A 16,669-nucleotide genomic window follows, 5' to 3' on the forward strand; every position below is an offset into this window, starting at 1 on the left:
AGGTAAGTAGTTAATTTAATACTTTCATTGAATGTTACAAAAGAAATAAGTCAAACTCATATTAATGATACAAACAAAACAGAATCACATGTTGCAGAATTTATTTCATATTACAAATTATTTTTATGGCCTTAAGACTTCTCTATTGGAGATGGAAGTACTCACTCCCTTTATAAGATACTTTTTTTTTCTTTAAGACACAACCTGGCTTCTAGTGTCTAATCTCAATCTGGTCATCTTTTCCATTTCCAATGATCCAATCAAAATCACAGTACTCTTGTTTTGGTAAATGTGCTATAAAGAGTTGCCACAGAAATTAGAAGTTGGCAACACGAAGGAGATAAAACCATGTCCACTGGCTCTCTGTGAATATAAGCATTCACTATTTTATTTTGCCTGGAGACAAACTCATTTTGATCCATTTCCCATAAAAGAGTTTGCCGCAATTAGGTAAAGCAAACAAACAAACATGGATGATATCCAGTATTCCTTTTGAGCATAAGAAGAGACACAGATAAGTCTTTCACATTTTACCTCTGTATTTGTGTTTTCACTGGACTATTCTGAAGTAATCTTAAATCAACTTGAAGGGTGTTTCAGTGATCCTGCTATAATGGAGTATGGAATGATAGTTGGATTTTAAGATATTTAAAGGTAGAAAACTGCTCATTAGGTTTTGATATGTTTTAGCCTTTTCTGTGGGAAGACTAGGAGTTTTCTACTGACAAAAAATATTCCTTTTTTTTTCTGGTAAAATGCACCTTTTTCAGTTGTTAGGGAAGTAACTAAAATTGTTCTATGAAAAATATGTAATGGGATATTTTTGGTTTGATAAAGGCTTAGCTGCTATTTGGTTTGATATATGCAAATAGTTGCTATTTGGTTTGATAATTTGCTTAGATACTATCGATAGGTCAATATAAGCAGCATCCCTCCCTAGGTAGACTCCTTGGGAAGTATTGTGTGAGACTGAAATGCTATTTCCTTCCAATAGAGATTAACAGTTATTCAAATACCGTTTATTGACTGAAGGAGTGGGCATGAGCGAGGAAAAATGCAAGAAAAGAAAAACAACCAGTCCTCTCTTCTCTCCTTTTCTAAGGTCCCCCAACTTTCTCTGAGATTGAAAAGGTGGGGAGTCAAGTAGCTTAGTTAAAGCACAAAAGGGAACTATTAATATTACATCAATCACAAGTTTCATCCTTCCCAAGGAGGAAAGTCTTCTATCCTTAAATCAGGGTATAGGCAAGACAAGGGAACAGAATGGACTAGGGGGTGCAATTAGTTTTATTTTTGTCTTCTCATTTTGTCCTCACACTAAATGAATGGAATTATTTCCCATGTTGTTGTTCTAAGTGTTACTCTTAAAGAGCACTTAATTTGGAGGAGGATTACATGGACTGAAATACTCTCTAAATAACTAACACACACCCAGAAGCCCTAACAAACTCCTACTTTCCTAGGAGAAAGGGAGACAGAGCTAACAAATGAATTTCACAAAAGGCTCAGTGAAGAAGAACTTTATCAAATAACCACTTTGATTTTGCCTGCTAGGATATCATAAGCTAGAATTCCATTGCTTAATATCTAATAGTTTAGTTTAAGCAAAGGCATTTTTTTAGCCTATGAGACACCTAACAACCTGTTCTTACTAAAAATAACTAGAATGGGAGACTGTCGCACATGCAACCAATTAGACAAAAATTGTTAATCATGTTCTTCCTATCAAGTTGGTCAAGATAGGCTAACCGCTTTTTTATTAAAAAAAATAATCTTTCATTTGATTATTTTCTTTTGATATGCCAACTATTTTTTAAACATCCAAAAAGTAAAAAGAAGTTACTGAGCCAGCTATAGTTAAAAAGAAAAGAGGCATGAGGAAAATAAACAAACACAGTCTGTTATTTTGTATACTTTGAATACATTTGTAAATCAGTACTTATAATGATTCAAATGCTCTGGAAAGATATCTCTTGAAAATCAAATAGAATGACTATAGAGGGAGCAATGTATGCAGCAGTAGCAAAGTGGGTAATTTATCTCTTAGAGAAAAGAATTCAGCTGATATCATGCTGAGCCTGCCAAGCAGAGGACTATTTGCAATGGTATTTTTAGGGCATGCACTGCTTCATTAAGAAGTCAGAAGCAGCTAAGTCATTTAAATTTTCCAAATTAAACACTTCCATAACATTTTCAAGTTAAAAAAATACAATTGCAGCAATTTTACCATTTCAAACAGACAGGCTATTGAATTCCCGTTAGAATCTTCAAAAGGAAGAATTTGAGTTATTCCACAATATAATCTGCATAAAAATGTAACAATGACATCGATGTTTATAAAGAGCATCAAATGATGTCAAAACACAATACAATTTTGCGATGGCTCCTCTTTAATAAAACACATTTGATTCCCAATTATTATTTATAACATGCAGCTTTCTTCTGTGAAGATAGCACTCAAACCAATTAAGAGCATTTCTTTCAGCCACATACGCTGGAGCTTTTCAATCAACAAAATGAGTCCACTGAGGAAAAGACTTAAAGAATTATAAACAAAGCTGATGTAGGAAAAATGTTTTAAAGGACTTAAACTAAGTCATTAAGCACTTTATTTGTTGCTGTAATGATGAAATGCAATGTGTAAGTCTAAGGAGCCAGTTCTGCTGCCCTGCTTCAAAATCATATTTGCATACATCAGAATATTGATGAAATATTTTGTTGCTCCCATACATTTCGTCTCTGGGTTTCCCCCAACTGTCATTTCCCATCTCTCTAGCAGTTATCAATATTTATTTAATTGCACAGCAGGTGTTTCAGAGGTTTATTTATTTTTGATTCTGAAAGTTTTAAATGTTAAAGTTACATCTTCTTATACCTCAACTTTTGTGGCAACAATAAAATCTTGTCTTTGCATCAAAACTTTACAAAGAAAATATGAAACTCTGCATCCTGCTATTTAAAATATTCCTAACTTTAAAAACATCAGTCACAGGTTTTTAAAATTATATTATTGAGATTACACAGAAGTGTATCTCTCTCTGTTTATTCATTCCTTTCAAGACCGTGAAAGGAAAATATTTAATATGCAGCTAAAATCTTCCCATGTTTTCAAGCCTATAGGTGCTCACCTGTCCCGGTCTGGCATTTTCACATACAAAAGTGTCATAGAACACAGCAAACTGTGGGGCATTGTCATTAACATCCAAAATTCTCACAAAAACAGCCACTCGAGTTGTCTCTTTGGGATTGTCTAGAAAAGGGGAAGAAAAATTCTGTTTAGGAAGACACATTTGTGCATTGGATTTAATTTATATAGGCAACTTGTGGCTATTAAGTGCGCACATACAAATAAGCACTGCATTCATTCTGCTAACATAATGAGCAAACGCAATAAAGAAAATTACTGCAGAGCCTAATTAAGTAGTCATGAATTCAGTTATTATTGGGCACAAGGGCACTATTTGTATTTTGAAAAATCTTTTTAAAAGCATAAGCCAGTGTAATTGAGTTCATATTATATTTATGTCCTTACTGTCCAAATATATAAAATAAGAACAAATACTTATTAAATACTTATTGTACAGCATTATATCATTTAATCTTTACCTTTTTTTAGATAAAGAAATAGTTTTAGGTAAATTAATAACTTGCCCAAGGTTACTAGCTCCCAAGAGGCAGTTATATTAAAAGCCTTCTGACTACTTTTAGTACTAAAATGTACTCCAACAGCTACTCTCAAATCTCCTTTCAGAAATTTAACACATGGCTACCAATTTTACAAATTGGATGGAAAATTTACAATGAAATATTTAAATATTTTGTTAATACAGTTGTTACTGGTACCATTTCAACAATCCAGGCTCAATGTTGCATAATAATTTATTATTCCCAAATAAGCTCAATAATAACAAATACCATATTAATCATGATTTTTCTGCTAAAAATGCTAACATCAAGAGCATCAAAGTTTTCACAGGAAGAGGTGCATTTTCAAAATTGTTTTGATTTGTAAATAGAATTTAAAAATATAAATGATTCTTTATTTAGCTTAGCTTTGGGTAACAACCTTGTATTGTTCATAACTGCATTATCACCATTGTGGATTTTTTCCTAGGCACTTCTACTGATATCTGAGAATGTGTTTATATCTTAAATTCAGGTTATATTCATCAGCCTTCATGATATAAATATTTAAGTCTTTAGGGGCTGGCTGATTAGTTCACTTGGGGTAGTATAATGCTGGTAACACCAAGGTCATGGGTTCAGATCCCCGTACCCGCTAGCTGCCAAGAAACACAAAAAACAACAACAACAAAAATAAATACAATATCTCAGTCTTTGGATATTGTTAAACTTCTGTGTGAACTTTGGCAAAATCAAGCTGAAGAGCAATATAAAAGGAAAAAGGAGATAATTAACCAAAAAACGAAACCAAAACAAAAAATATAGGAGTAGCTGAGGGACATTAGCAATCTTTCTAAACGTTGTCAACCAACGTGGGTTACCCTTGTGAGATTTATCTGACTTTTTAATTTTATCTAAGTAATTTTCAGATACAAAGGTAGAAAATATTGTCACTTACAAATAGTTTAAACACTCCCCCCCATATAATTGCACTGTTACTAAAATAGTAAAATCAGTACTTTTTAAAAATTAATGTGTAAGAACTGATTACTCAGCAAGTACATTCACAAGGCTCAAGTATTATAAAGAAAGGCAGACAGGACTCTAAATCCATTTGAAGTATATTTACCTTTTCTTCCTCTTTTCAAGAAGAAATTTAAAATACATCCCCTTTTCAACACCCCTCTGAAGTCTTACTTCAGTCTTAACCAGCACGTGTTCAGCTGTCAGGTTAATATATGGTCACAAATCATCCGCCTGTTAGTGTGTCTGGTGGGGAAGAGTTCTGGCCCTGCCTCCAACGGAGCTGCTTGGATTCCCAAGTCCACCACTCATTCATTGTGTTACTTTGGCCAATTTACTCCTCCTCTCCAATGCCTTAGTTTACTTAATATGAATCCAAGTAGAACCTCCAATCTCACAGAGCTTTTGGAGAATTAGGTGAGTTAATGCATGAGCAGTTCTTATCAAAATATGAGTTTGCTGATCATTACTCAATATGTGTTGACTACTATTAACACTATCTCTATTATTGCTGTCATATTTTCTTCACTTCCTTAAGTTAGTTAAAAGCTTATGTTATCTTTCTCCACACAATACAAATGTATTAACTAGCTTTTCTACAACTAGCTTTTCTGTGACGCTGAAGAAGGATGCATTTAGGAAGAAGTAGAAAGAGGGGAAAAAAAGAAAAAGATGCTATTCCATTATTTTCCTACCTCCCTATTCCTACACCATTTACTAATATCCAGAGGCATGGTGTTCACCTACAAATGGACCCTGTACTCCCTAGTTACTTGTGCTATGAAGAAGAGTGGGAAGGTATGTTTCTTCTATGTTTTCTAGAATGTACTGTTCAACCTACTTGTCTAGCAAGGGGAGCTAAGTATAATATTCTTCAATATGAAGCTTATTGGTACCAATTTACTTTCTAACAAGGCCACGGAAGCCAAGAAAGACAGAAAAGCTTTACATCTAAAAAATTGCATTGCCAAACCCTTCCCTAATAAAATATGGAAATTTTCCAACTTCTTTACAAATAACTCAAAGCTCTTCAAATCAAAAGCTAAATCTGCAGGGACGAACGTGCTTTGTAAAGCATCAAGCCTGAAGTCACCAATTCAAAAAACAGTGCTTACTCTAATCTTTTTTTGCCAGCAGATGCTGCAGATTATGTATAAATAAAAGTATAAAGCATCCCGAGGAAGGATCATAATGAATAGCAGCTGGCATATATTTACCACCTGAGTCTTCTCAGAGTCCTTCTGGGAAACTCTACTGTAGCAAGAATGTATCAGTTGTAAAGGATCTTAAAATGTTTGACCTAGGGCCGGCCCGGTGGCGCATTGGATTGTGTGCCGCTTGGGAGCGCGGTGGCCCTCCCGCCGAGGGTTCGGATCCCATGTGGAGACCGGTTCCTACTCAGGTTCCCGCTCACTGGCTGAGCACAGTGCAGGCGCAACACCGAGGGTTGCGATCCCGTTACCAGTCAGTAAAAAAGACAAAAAGAAAGGAAAAAAAAAAAAAAAGAAAGAAACTTAATGGAGACCGGTTCCTACTCAGGTTCCCGCTCACTGGCTGAGCACAGTGCAGGCGCAACACCGAGGGTTGCGATCCCGTTACCAGTCAGTAAAAAAGACAAAAAGGGAAAAAAAAAAAAAAAAAAAAAAAGTTTGTCCTAAAGTGAAGCCATGCCTGTGCATCCACAGGCTTTTCCAAACCTCCAAAAAGAAGAAACCAATCATTTTATCTACAAACCTCAAGCTTTAGAAAGATGCAGTTTTCTCACCTGCTTAGAGTGAGAATTTTCATTAATAAAGAACTAGGTATAAATAATGGAGTCCTTCTGTCATTAATTTTGGTCTACTGTCCTTAGAACGTATTGCAATGATTTTAGTCAAATTTTCAGATGCGGTGAGAGGAACTCTTTGGTTTCCACAACAAATGTGTTCTAAAATAACAAGTGTATAATTAAGTCCATTGATTGTGACCTTTATTTTAGAATTTTATTCTCTAAATGTATTTCAAAATATATTTTAAAGAAGAAAAAGAAATTATTTCATGGTATAATGCACTAAATAATTACCTGGTATAGTACTTGCCATATGATGTGATACATTGCTGTGGAATCCAGAATTAAACTGTTAGGGGTTGGGGCCTGGAAACACAAGGTAAGGAATACTTTTATATGTCATTGTGTCCTGCTCAGGACATGGTGTATGACACATTTATCATAAAGCCAGCGTTTAAAGTCTAGTAAAAACAATTCCCTATGGTCTGTTTCCCTCTCACCCGCATTGCATTTAATACTCAGAACAGTATTATGGGATTCTGAGTGCCCATGGTTTGGCAGGTAGGCATTTCCAGAAATTGTTCCTTAGATTGGTTTTATGTAAGGAAAAAAAAAAAATAGGTTTAGTTCTCGAAAAGAAGAAGTAATTGGCTTAGCTTTTTACCCAATTGTAATTACTTCAACTAGCTTTAGAAGTTAAATTTCTCAAAGTATCTGTAATGGAAAATGCAATGACTAGCTCATTGGGCTTGAATAAGGATCGTGAATCAAGAAGAGAGAACAATCATGATTCTGGAATGAGCAGACTGTATCAAGCTGGGCACACCTAACTACAGGGCTAAGGAGACAAATATAGAAATAAAAGCTTTCCTTCAAAGACATTAAGTAAAAATTATTTGAGGCCATTGTTTTGGACTAAGTTGCTGCACTAGGCTCCAAAAGACCAGACTAAAAATCAAAATGAAGTCACCCCTGCTAAGTTCCATGTCACCAAACCTAAACTAAATTGTGGTCGGACCTTCCAAGAAATTAGCAGAGAGAGGAAACAGCCAATTTCCAAAACAGGCCACTTTAAATCTTCAATAGGCATGACAATGAGGTTACCTCTGTTTTAATACTTACACAAAAAGGATATTCTGAAGTGACCTGATGTTAGATAATCAGTTATTTTTCTATTGTTCTGTCTCTCTGTCCCCACCTTACAAGGAAAATACTTTGAAATGACCAATCCACTCTTTGTTCTTTGTTTCTGCTTTCTTCTATCTATAAAATTAACCTCCTCTGCTTGGCTCATTGGAACATTTATTCTATTTTATGGAATGGAAGTTGCCCGATTCTAGAATTGCAGTAGAGCCAATTGAGATCTTTAAATTTGTTGTGATTTTGTCCTTTGACAAAAAAAAAATTGAAAAATCTTTATTTAGCCTTAAAAGTCACAACCATTTATATCTCACTATGGTAACATTGGGAAATTTGCAGTTAATCTGTATTTGAGAACCAGATTTAAGAAAAATCTCAGTCTATTACTTTATCTTGAAGCTTTAAATTCATTGCTGATGATCAGTTCCATCTATCTGAGACACAGGGTGATTCAGCCCCAATGCCTTCCCTCCCAAAGCCAGGAATGGTTATGTCAAGGAACTTGACCTTGACACCTATTTGTGGATTCAGCTTAATAATTCAGATCTGGAATTTATGGGCCTAGTTTTTCATCATGATTCAGTTCCTAAGTAATGCTTCTTTTTAAAATAGTTAAGTAGTTGCTCTACTCCATGTCTTTCTCAGTGTAGAGATCAGGAACCATGAAGAGAACTGAGGAGTTGCAAAGGGCCTCACACTTAGAAGGGCTCACACTGAAATTTCTTAATGATTTTTTAACATTTAGCCTTACATTTGCATTTTACAATAGGCTGCACAATTACACAGCCAGTCCTGTTTGTGGACAAGAACGTTTGCTGTTAGAGATGGATGTGGTTTTGAATCCTGCCAGTTTCTAGTTGGAAGAAATTTTGTAATTAGGTATAGAATTAAGTATTGGATCTAGAAATGGAATGACTGGTTTCCCAGTTTTACTGCTTCTAACATTATGACTTTGGGCAAGTTACCCAAAACTCCAGAGCCTTAGTTCCTTCTCTGTTAAACGAGGTTAATAAAAATATCAGCAGGACAAAATTAATTTAAAATTCTTACAGTGATACCTGGCACAAAATGATTAATGTTAACTATTATTACCAACATATACCTTGATTTCCTTTAAGAGAAGTAGTAATATCTACCTACAAATTTGTTGTTAATATTTAATAATATAATATTTACCAGCATTTAGCATAGAATCTAATCCCTATTGTACATGCAACAAATTTAATACTTTTAGTTTTTCCCCAAATGAGAATATCTTTAGTTCCCAATTCTAGCTCATTTTTATTAGTTAATAATAAATATAGATTTATAGATACTGAAGGGTGGAAAAATATGCCACTTAAATTATGCCATTTTAAGGAGGATTACTTTGTGCTAAAGGCACTAAAAACACACAAACAAAACATCAGCTACCAAAGGGTACTCAAACCTCCTCTTTTTCTTCCTAAAAGCAGAAGATAAAACCTCCATATGGAAGCTGTCCTTCCTGCACTAGAAGGAAAGCAGTATTCTTGACATAAAAGATGGTCAGTTGAAGCAAAGAAATTCTGTACAAACATATGTATTTTGTTACTTTTCCACAATTGCCTCTCATGTTCATCCTGGCGAAAAAGCATTTTAGGTCTTGCCACTTCTCTGGGTCTTCATTTCTTTCTGAAGGCACCCTTGTATGTAAAACAAATACATTTGTATGCTTTTCTCTTGTTAATCTGTCTTATGTCAATTTAATTCTCAGGCCCAGACAAACACCCTAAGAGGGCAGAGGTAAAATTTTGCTTTGTCTATAATACCTATAGCTATACCTTTGTGTATAGCTAAAGGAAATATTAAAATATTACAGGTGTTGAGAAGCCACTTAAAAACTTAAATTTATAATTTGCATATGGAATGAGAATGAGTTATTTTTAACACAAAATAAAACTAAGTATTTGTTAAGATATATAAAATAAAAATATATACATAAAACATAAACATATGTAAATATATGTCATATACTTAAAATTCATCTTACTGATTTCAGCAGCTATAACAGTAAGATTGTGCCATTGAGATAATTCACGGTCAAGTGGTTTTGAAGTATAAAGAGATCCATTCCCAGAATGTATGTTAAAGATCCTGTCAAGGTCAGTGTGGCGATCCAAGGAAAATCTGAGCATAGAGGGCAAAGAAAATACGTGGCAGTATTAGCGATGGTTTACAGAAGAAAATGGTGAAATGCAAAGACACATCTATTACTAAGAATTAAAGGAAAAAACACAGTATTAATCTAAAATGTAGACTGTTTCATCAATTTGTCACAATACACACACACACACACACACTCTCTCTCTCTCTCTCCAAAGCATGAATTGGCACTTTGTTCTACATTCAAATGTTAATCTTTCGAACATTTGTGTTGTTTAAATCATTATTTATTACCATATACGGTCAACTAACTTTGAGTATTTGTCTACAAAATAATTTGCATTAGAAACTGACTTTATTTGATAATTGATAATTGAGGGTTTTACTGAAGAATTACTACACAAATCTATTGTGAAAGATCATTCCTGGAAATTCTTTTTCTTGGTGAGAAAACTGTAGACATTAGTTTCCTCAAAGTTGTAGGTCATCAAATTATTATGGTGTTTAGTAGCTTCGTGGTATAATACCCATGTAGCTTCAATTTCTTAACCACAAATTTCATTATAACACATATAACTTTTAACTAGTGATCTTCAAAAAATAGAAAAGATTAGGAAAAGAGTTTTGTAATACATCTGTGTCAAAGTCTATATGTATTGAAAAATTAAAACTGCTGCAAATTGATTACAGGCATTGTGTTGGATGTCACTCTAAAGCCTAACACTGCTTTATATCAATCTGGTTGACATAGTTCAAATAAATCCCATTATTTTTATCAAACCATGTCATATAATTCACAGATAAAGTAGACCGTTGTATCCCTATATCTGGAATTGTTCTGAAATTTCATCCTAAGTTGACAAAATTACTATACTACTGAAAGACCCAACAGAAATTTTACTTCCTTCTTGTAGTCTTCCATGATTAGCTCAAGTAGAAGCTATTTTCACCCTTCCATCCTTAAGCACCTTGCACCACTCTTCTCTGCCATTTATCACATTATATTTAGAATTCGGTTTATGTCACATTTCAAGCAGGAAATAAAACATAAAATCACCAAGCACCATACTCTAGTAGGCACTCAATGAATATTATTTGAGTCTCATACTGAATCTTCTTCCCTAATAGACTAAGAACTCCTTAAGAACATGTTACCAAATATGGTGATCCCCAAGTATTTATTAAATGAAAAAAAACAATGACTGAATTATTTGGCATTATGGCCAAAAAAAAACAAAAACCCTTGTTTCTTGTAGAAATATCACATGGAATTGCAATATGTAAATCAATACAAAGTCTTTGCTATCATGCATCACTGACTTTGCCAAATCCATTTTGTGTGTTTTTTCTTAATTATTTCTCATCGTGTAGTTTAAAGAAGTAATGACAAAATTTAGAGGATTATGTGGCATTATCTTGAAGATACGGACTGATCATGGCTCTTCTTTTTTTAAAAAATATAATTCAAAGTATAATTATATTTTCCAATTCTCTGTTGGCAAATTATGTGTGTTAACTTTCCTTTTCCTTTTTAGAATCATTTCCAGAATACACATTTTAAGTAAATCCCTTTGATTACTGCGTTAACATTCACAATATATGGCATAATTTATAACACGTCCAGCAGTATCCATCCCATAAATAAATTGCACTAGGAAAGTTCTCTTATTTCTTTGAATATACATATGTATAGTTGGCCTTCCATATCCATGGAATCTGCAACCATATATTAAACCAACTGCAGATTGAAAAATGTTTGGAAGAAGACAGGAGCATGCATGGGGTCCTAGGCAGGAGTGTAGGCAGCACCCCCCATCCAGCAGAAAGCAAGAACATGCTGAAAATACCACTTCCACCACAGCCACCACCACAGCCACTGCTGCCTCAAGGCCGGCTCAGAGCCACAGTAGCAGCCTCAGCCACTGTGCAGTCGGCCACTGTGGAATAAAACTAGAAATCAATAATAGGCAAAACTCTGGAAACTATACAAAGACATGGAAATTTAACAACATGCTCCTGAATGACCCTATGGTTCCAAGAAGTAATTAAACAGGAAATCAAAAAATTTCATGAAGCCAATGAAAATAAAGACACATCATACCAAACTCGGAGGGATACTGCGAAGGTGGAAATAAGAGGGAAGTTTATTTCAATAAATATTTAAATAAAAAGCATAGAAAGATTTCAAATACAAAATCTAATGCTACACCTCAAAGAACTAGAAAAAAAGAACAGTCCAATCCCCAAATTAGTAAATAGAAAGAAATAATTAAGATCAGAGCCGAACTAAAAGAAATAGAGACCCCCCAAATGATACAAAAGATCAATGAAACAAAAATTTGGTTTCTTGAGAAGATAAGCAAAATAGACAAACCATTAGCTAGACTAACTACAAAAAGAAGAGAGAAGACTCAAATAACCGAAATCAGAAATTACAACCAATACCGCAAAATACAAAGTATGATAAGAGACAATTATAAACAACCATATGCCAACAATTTCAAAACCTGGAGGAAATGGATACATTTTGAACACATACAAACTACCAAGACTGAACCATGAAGAAATAGAAAACCTGAGCAGACCAATAACAAGCAATAAGATTGAAGCTGCGACCATCAGTGTCCCAACAAATATAACCCAGGATTGGATGGCTTTACTACTGAATTCTACTAAACCTTTAAAGAGGAATTAATATTAATTCTTTTCAAACTATTCCAAAATTTTGAAACACAGTCTATTCTCTGAAACTCATTCTATGAGTCCAGCATCACCCTGATGCCAAAATCAGACAAAGATACAAAAAGAGGAAAGAAAAAAATAAAGAAAAGAAAACTACAGGCCAATAACCTGATGAACATAGATGCAAAAACCCTCAACAAAATATCAGCAGTCAGAATAAAGCCACACATCAAAATAGTTATACACCATGATCAAGTGGGATTCATCCCAGGGATGCAAGGATGATTAAATTTATTGATGCCAGTCAATAAATGTGATATGCCACATCAACAAAATCTAGGATGAAAACTATATGATTACCTCAACAGAGAAAAAAGCATTTGACAAAATTCAATATTGCTTTATGATAGAATCTCTCAGAAAATTAGTTATAGAAGGAAAATATCTCAACACAATAAAAGCCATATATTACAAACCCACCTCCAATATCATCCTGAATGGAAGAGAAACAAGACAAGGATGCCCATCTCATCACTCCTATTTAACATAGTACTGGAAGTACTAACCAGAGCAATGAGGCAAGAGAAAGAAATAAAGGGCATCCAAAGTAGAAAACAGAAAGTCAAACTGTCTCTGTTTGCAGATGACAAGATCTTATATATAGAAAAACCTAGAGACTCTACAAAAAAAGTCTTAGAGTTGATAAACAATTTCAGTAAAATTGCAGGACATAAAATCAACATTATGAAAAAGACAGAATAACAAATGCCGATGAGGACGTGGAGAAAGGGAAACTTTCCTACACTTTTGGTGGGACCATAAATTAGTGCAGCCATTATGGAAAACATTATGGAGATTTCTCAGACAACTATAGATAGAACTACCAAATGATCCAGCAGTCTCAGTGCTGGGTGTATACCCAAAGGAATGGAAATCATCACGTTGAAAAGATACTTCCACTCCCATGCTTATTGTAGCTCAATTTATAAATAACACCTAAGAGTTGAAACCAACCTAAATGTCAGATGACTGGATAAGGAAAATGTGGTATATATACACAGTGGAATACTACTCTGCCATAAAAAAACCACTGAAATTATGCCATTCTCAGAAACATAGATGAACTTAGTGACGATTATATTAAGTGAAATAAACCAGGCAACATAAAAAGAAATACTGCATGTCCTCACTCATAAATGGGAGCTACAGAAAATAAACAGAAAAAGAAAGAAAGATACAACAATCACAATAATTCATTGAACTTTCAAAAGGAGAGAATGGAACTGAGGCCACCAGAGCTGGGAAAGAGGAAGGGAGAGGGGAGTTATTGAAAAATTGGTAAAGGGCCACAAAATATGATTACATTGTATAATGTTGAATATACTAATTACCCTGATTTGGGTATCATGTATTATGCACAGGTATTGGTACTCAACACTTATCCCACAGATATGTACAATTGATTATGTTTCAATAAATAAATAAATTTAGTATGCACACACACAAAAGAAAATATTTGGAAAAAACAATTGTGTCAGTACTGAACGTGTACATACTTTTTGTCTTGTCTTTATTCCCTTAACAATATAGTACAATGACTGTCTGTATACCATTTAATTTTTATTAGGTATTGTAAGTAATCTAGAGACAATTTAAAGTATATAGGATTATATATAAATACTATGACATTTTATATCAGGGACGTGAGCACCCATGGATTTCATAATACACAGGAAGTACTGGAATGAATCTCCTATGGACACTGAGGGATGACTGTATATGTCACATATATCTTCATGTTCTATAAAAAGAATACATAAAGAATATTTATATGCATTTTCTACATCAAGTTAGTATAAAGTATACAACAACCTTCACAGCCTACACTCTGTCATTTATAAGTAATGAAGTCATTAATTCTGTTAATGTAAATGGATTCTTTCAGTGCCTAGACGTGCATCCTGACTAAACATTTTATTTTGTTATTGTACTGTTTTTAAATATGCACAGATATATTTTGACATATAATAACCATCAGTCTATATGAGGATGCAAAATCTGTGTGGATAAATTTCTTAATATGTGATTTAATAATGCCACTTGATTTACAGTCAACTCATCAAAAATATTATATTTCATTTTTTAAAAGGCCATTTGAAAGTCAGGAACATAGAACACAGCCTGCTAATGTCAGGAGCTCTGCCAAGGAAATGCTTGGTTAATATTTAATGGGGAAAATTCAACATATATTTTGGTTATTTAAAAGCTTTGAAGGATTAAAAAAAAATCCAAGAAATGCTATAATTTAGATGAAGATAAATGATTGAGAAAGAGGCATTTATGGAGAAGTCATGGTGGCAGATGGGAGCTCTATGTAATTACTATTTGTGGATTTCTTCAGCCAATATATAATCTGTAATTCTGTGTGTGAATATAAGAAAGCATATTTTTTGTAAAATTACATAAATTAGTAGTGTGTGTGTGTATATATAGATATATATATATATACACACACATACACACATGACATCACTGGATGAAATAGCAGAACCTATAGAATTCTTAAGTCTATCATGAGTCCCATGGCAGGTAAAATTGGAGTTTCTCTATATTATGCAGCTACATATGTAGGAATCATATGATAACACACTTAGAAATTGCACAACAAACATTTGAACTCATACTTGACTAGTTCACATGGAAGCAAAATCGGCCTGCTGAGAATTAGGAAAACAAATGAAATTCAAAACAAATGATGGATTAACAGATTAAAGTATGCATTCATTTTGATGCTGAATATTACATACACATATAAGTATTTCTTTAATATGACAGAGCAAATGTCAAGGCAAACTTTGAGACTTTCTTATTTTATGTATTTATCACATCTCACATGTTTTTAGGCTGCTACAAGAAAGAAAATCACAGACCAGAGACAAAGCTCTGATATTAATCAGTAAAGGACTAACACCACCAAAGAACACCTGTAAAACCTAGAAGAGGCAGCAGTTTCTTCAAATGCCCAGGCATTAATGTAAAGATATACATATGGAGAAAGAACAGAGAAATATGACACCAGAAAAGAAAAACAAGCTTTAGCAGTAGACCCAGAAGAACAGTGGGTTTACAAAATGTTTGACAAAGGATTCAGAATAACCCTCTTAAGGATGTTCAATGAGTCACAAGAAAATACAGATGGAAAATTAAATATCTGCAAAACAATACAGGAACAAAATGAGAAATGTGACAAAGGAATTGAATCAATTAAAAACAAAGCAAATAGAAATTCTAGAAATAAAGAATGTATTATCTGCACTGACAAACTGGATAGAAAGCTCTGACAGCAGATGTAATCAAACAGAGGAAAGAATTAGTGAGCTTGAAGATAGAACTTTCCAAATAATCAAATTAGAGGAGTAAAAATAATAAAAAATTAAACAGAAATACAGCAAATATGGGATGGGACTCCCTCAAGCAAAATAACGTCTACATAATTGACATACCCAAAGAAGAGGATAAAAGAAGAGAAGTAGAAAGCATATTCAGGAAAATAATGGCTGAAAATTTCCCGAGTAAGGAGAAAGACAACAGCATCCAGGTTGGCAAGCTCAGATTGCCAATCAAATTCAGTCCAAGGATGAACACCCCAAGGCACATCATAATCAAATCATCAAAAACCAAAATCAATGAAAGAATACTGAAAAAAGCAAGAGAAAAGAAACATATAATGTTCAATGAAGCCCCATTATGTCTCTCAGCAAATTTCTCAGTAGAAACCCTACAGGCCAGAAGACAATGGGATGATATATTCAGAGTGCTAAAGGAAAATACTGTCAGCCAAGAATTCTGTAACCAGAAAAACTAATCTTCAAATATGAAGGAGAAATAAGGTCTTTCCCAGATAAACAAAAGCTAAGGGAATAATTCATCAACACTCGACCTATCTTACAAAAAATGTTTGGAGAGAGTTCTTCAATCTAAAAGAAGACAATGCTAAGGAGAAGCAACAAAACATTTCAAGGTAAATAACTCATTCACAAGGTAAGTTTACAGACAACCTCAGAATAATCCAGTGTTGTAAGGGTGGTGAGTGAACTGCTTCCTTCCTTTGTATGAACACTGTAGGACAAACCTAACAAGTCATCAATATAACAACTGTATAGACAAACTGTAAGACACACAGTATTAAGTACATAACTTGAAACAATAAAATGTCAAAAAATTTTGGGGGGATAACATCAAAGCATAGAGTTGGCTTTGTTTTTTTTCTTTTTTCTTAGATATCAAAGTTAAGTTGTTATTAGTCTA

General features: G+C 33.8%; 1 protein-coding gene across 2 annotated transcripts in view; it reads right to left on the reverse strand.

Annotated features, from left to right (window-relative positions):
• CDH10 (cadherin 10, type 2 (T2-cadherin)) overlaps positions 1 to 16,669 on the reverse strand; it is a 148,897-nt gene that overhangs the window by 8,518 nt on the left and 123,710 nt on the right. For both annotated transcript variants that reach the window (XM_008574790.1, XM_008574791.1), the window contains exons 7-8: positions 9,567 to 9,703; positions 3,129 to 3,250 (exon numbers count right to left, since the gene is read on the reverse strand). In XM_008574790.1, the coding sequence (XP_008573012.1) occupies positions 3,129 to 3,250; positions 9,567 to 9,703 (259 nt within the window). The remainder of the gene's footprint in view (positions 1 to 3,128; positions 3,251 to 9,566; positions 9,704 to 16,669) is intronic.

Source organism: Galeopterus variegatus, unplaced genomic scaffold (assembly GCF_000696425.1).
Source record: "Galeopterus variegatus unplaced genomic scaffold, G_variegatus-3.0.2 Scaffold1106, whole genome shotgun sequence".
Taxonomy (NCBI): Eukaryota; Metazoa; Chordata; class Mammalia; order Dermoptera; family Cynocephalidae; genus Galeopterus; species Galeopterus variegatus.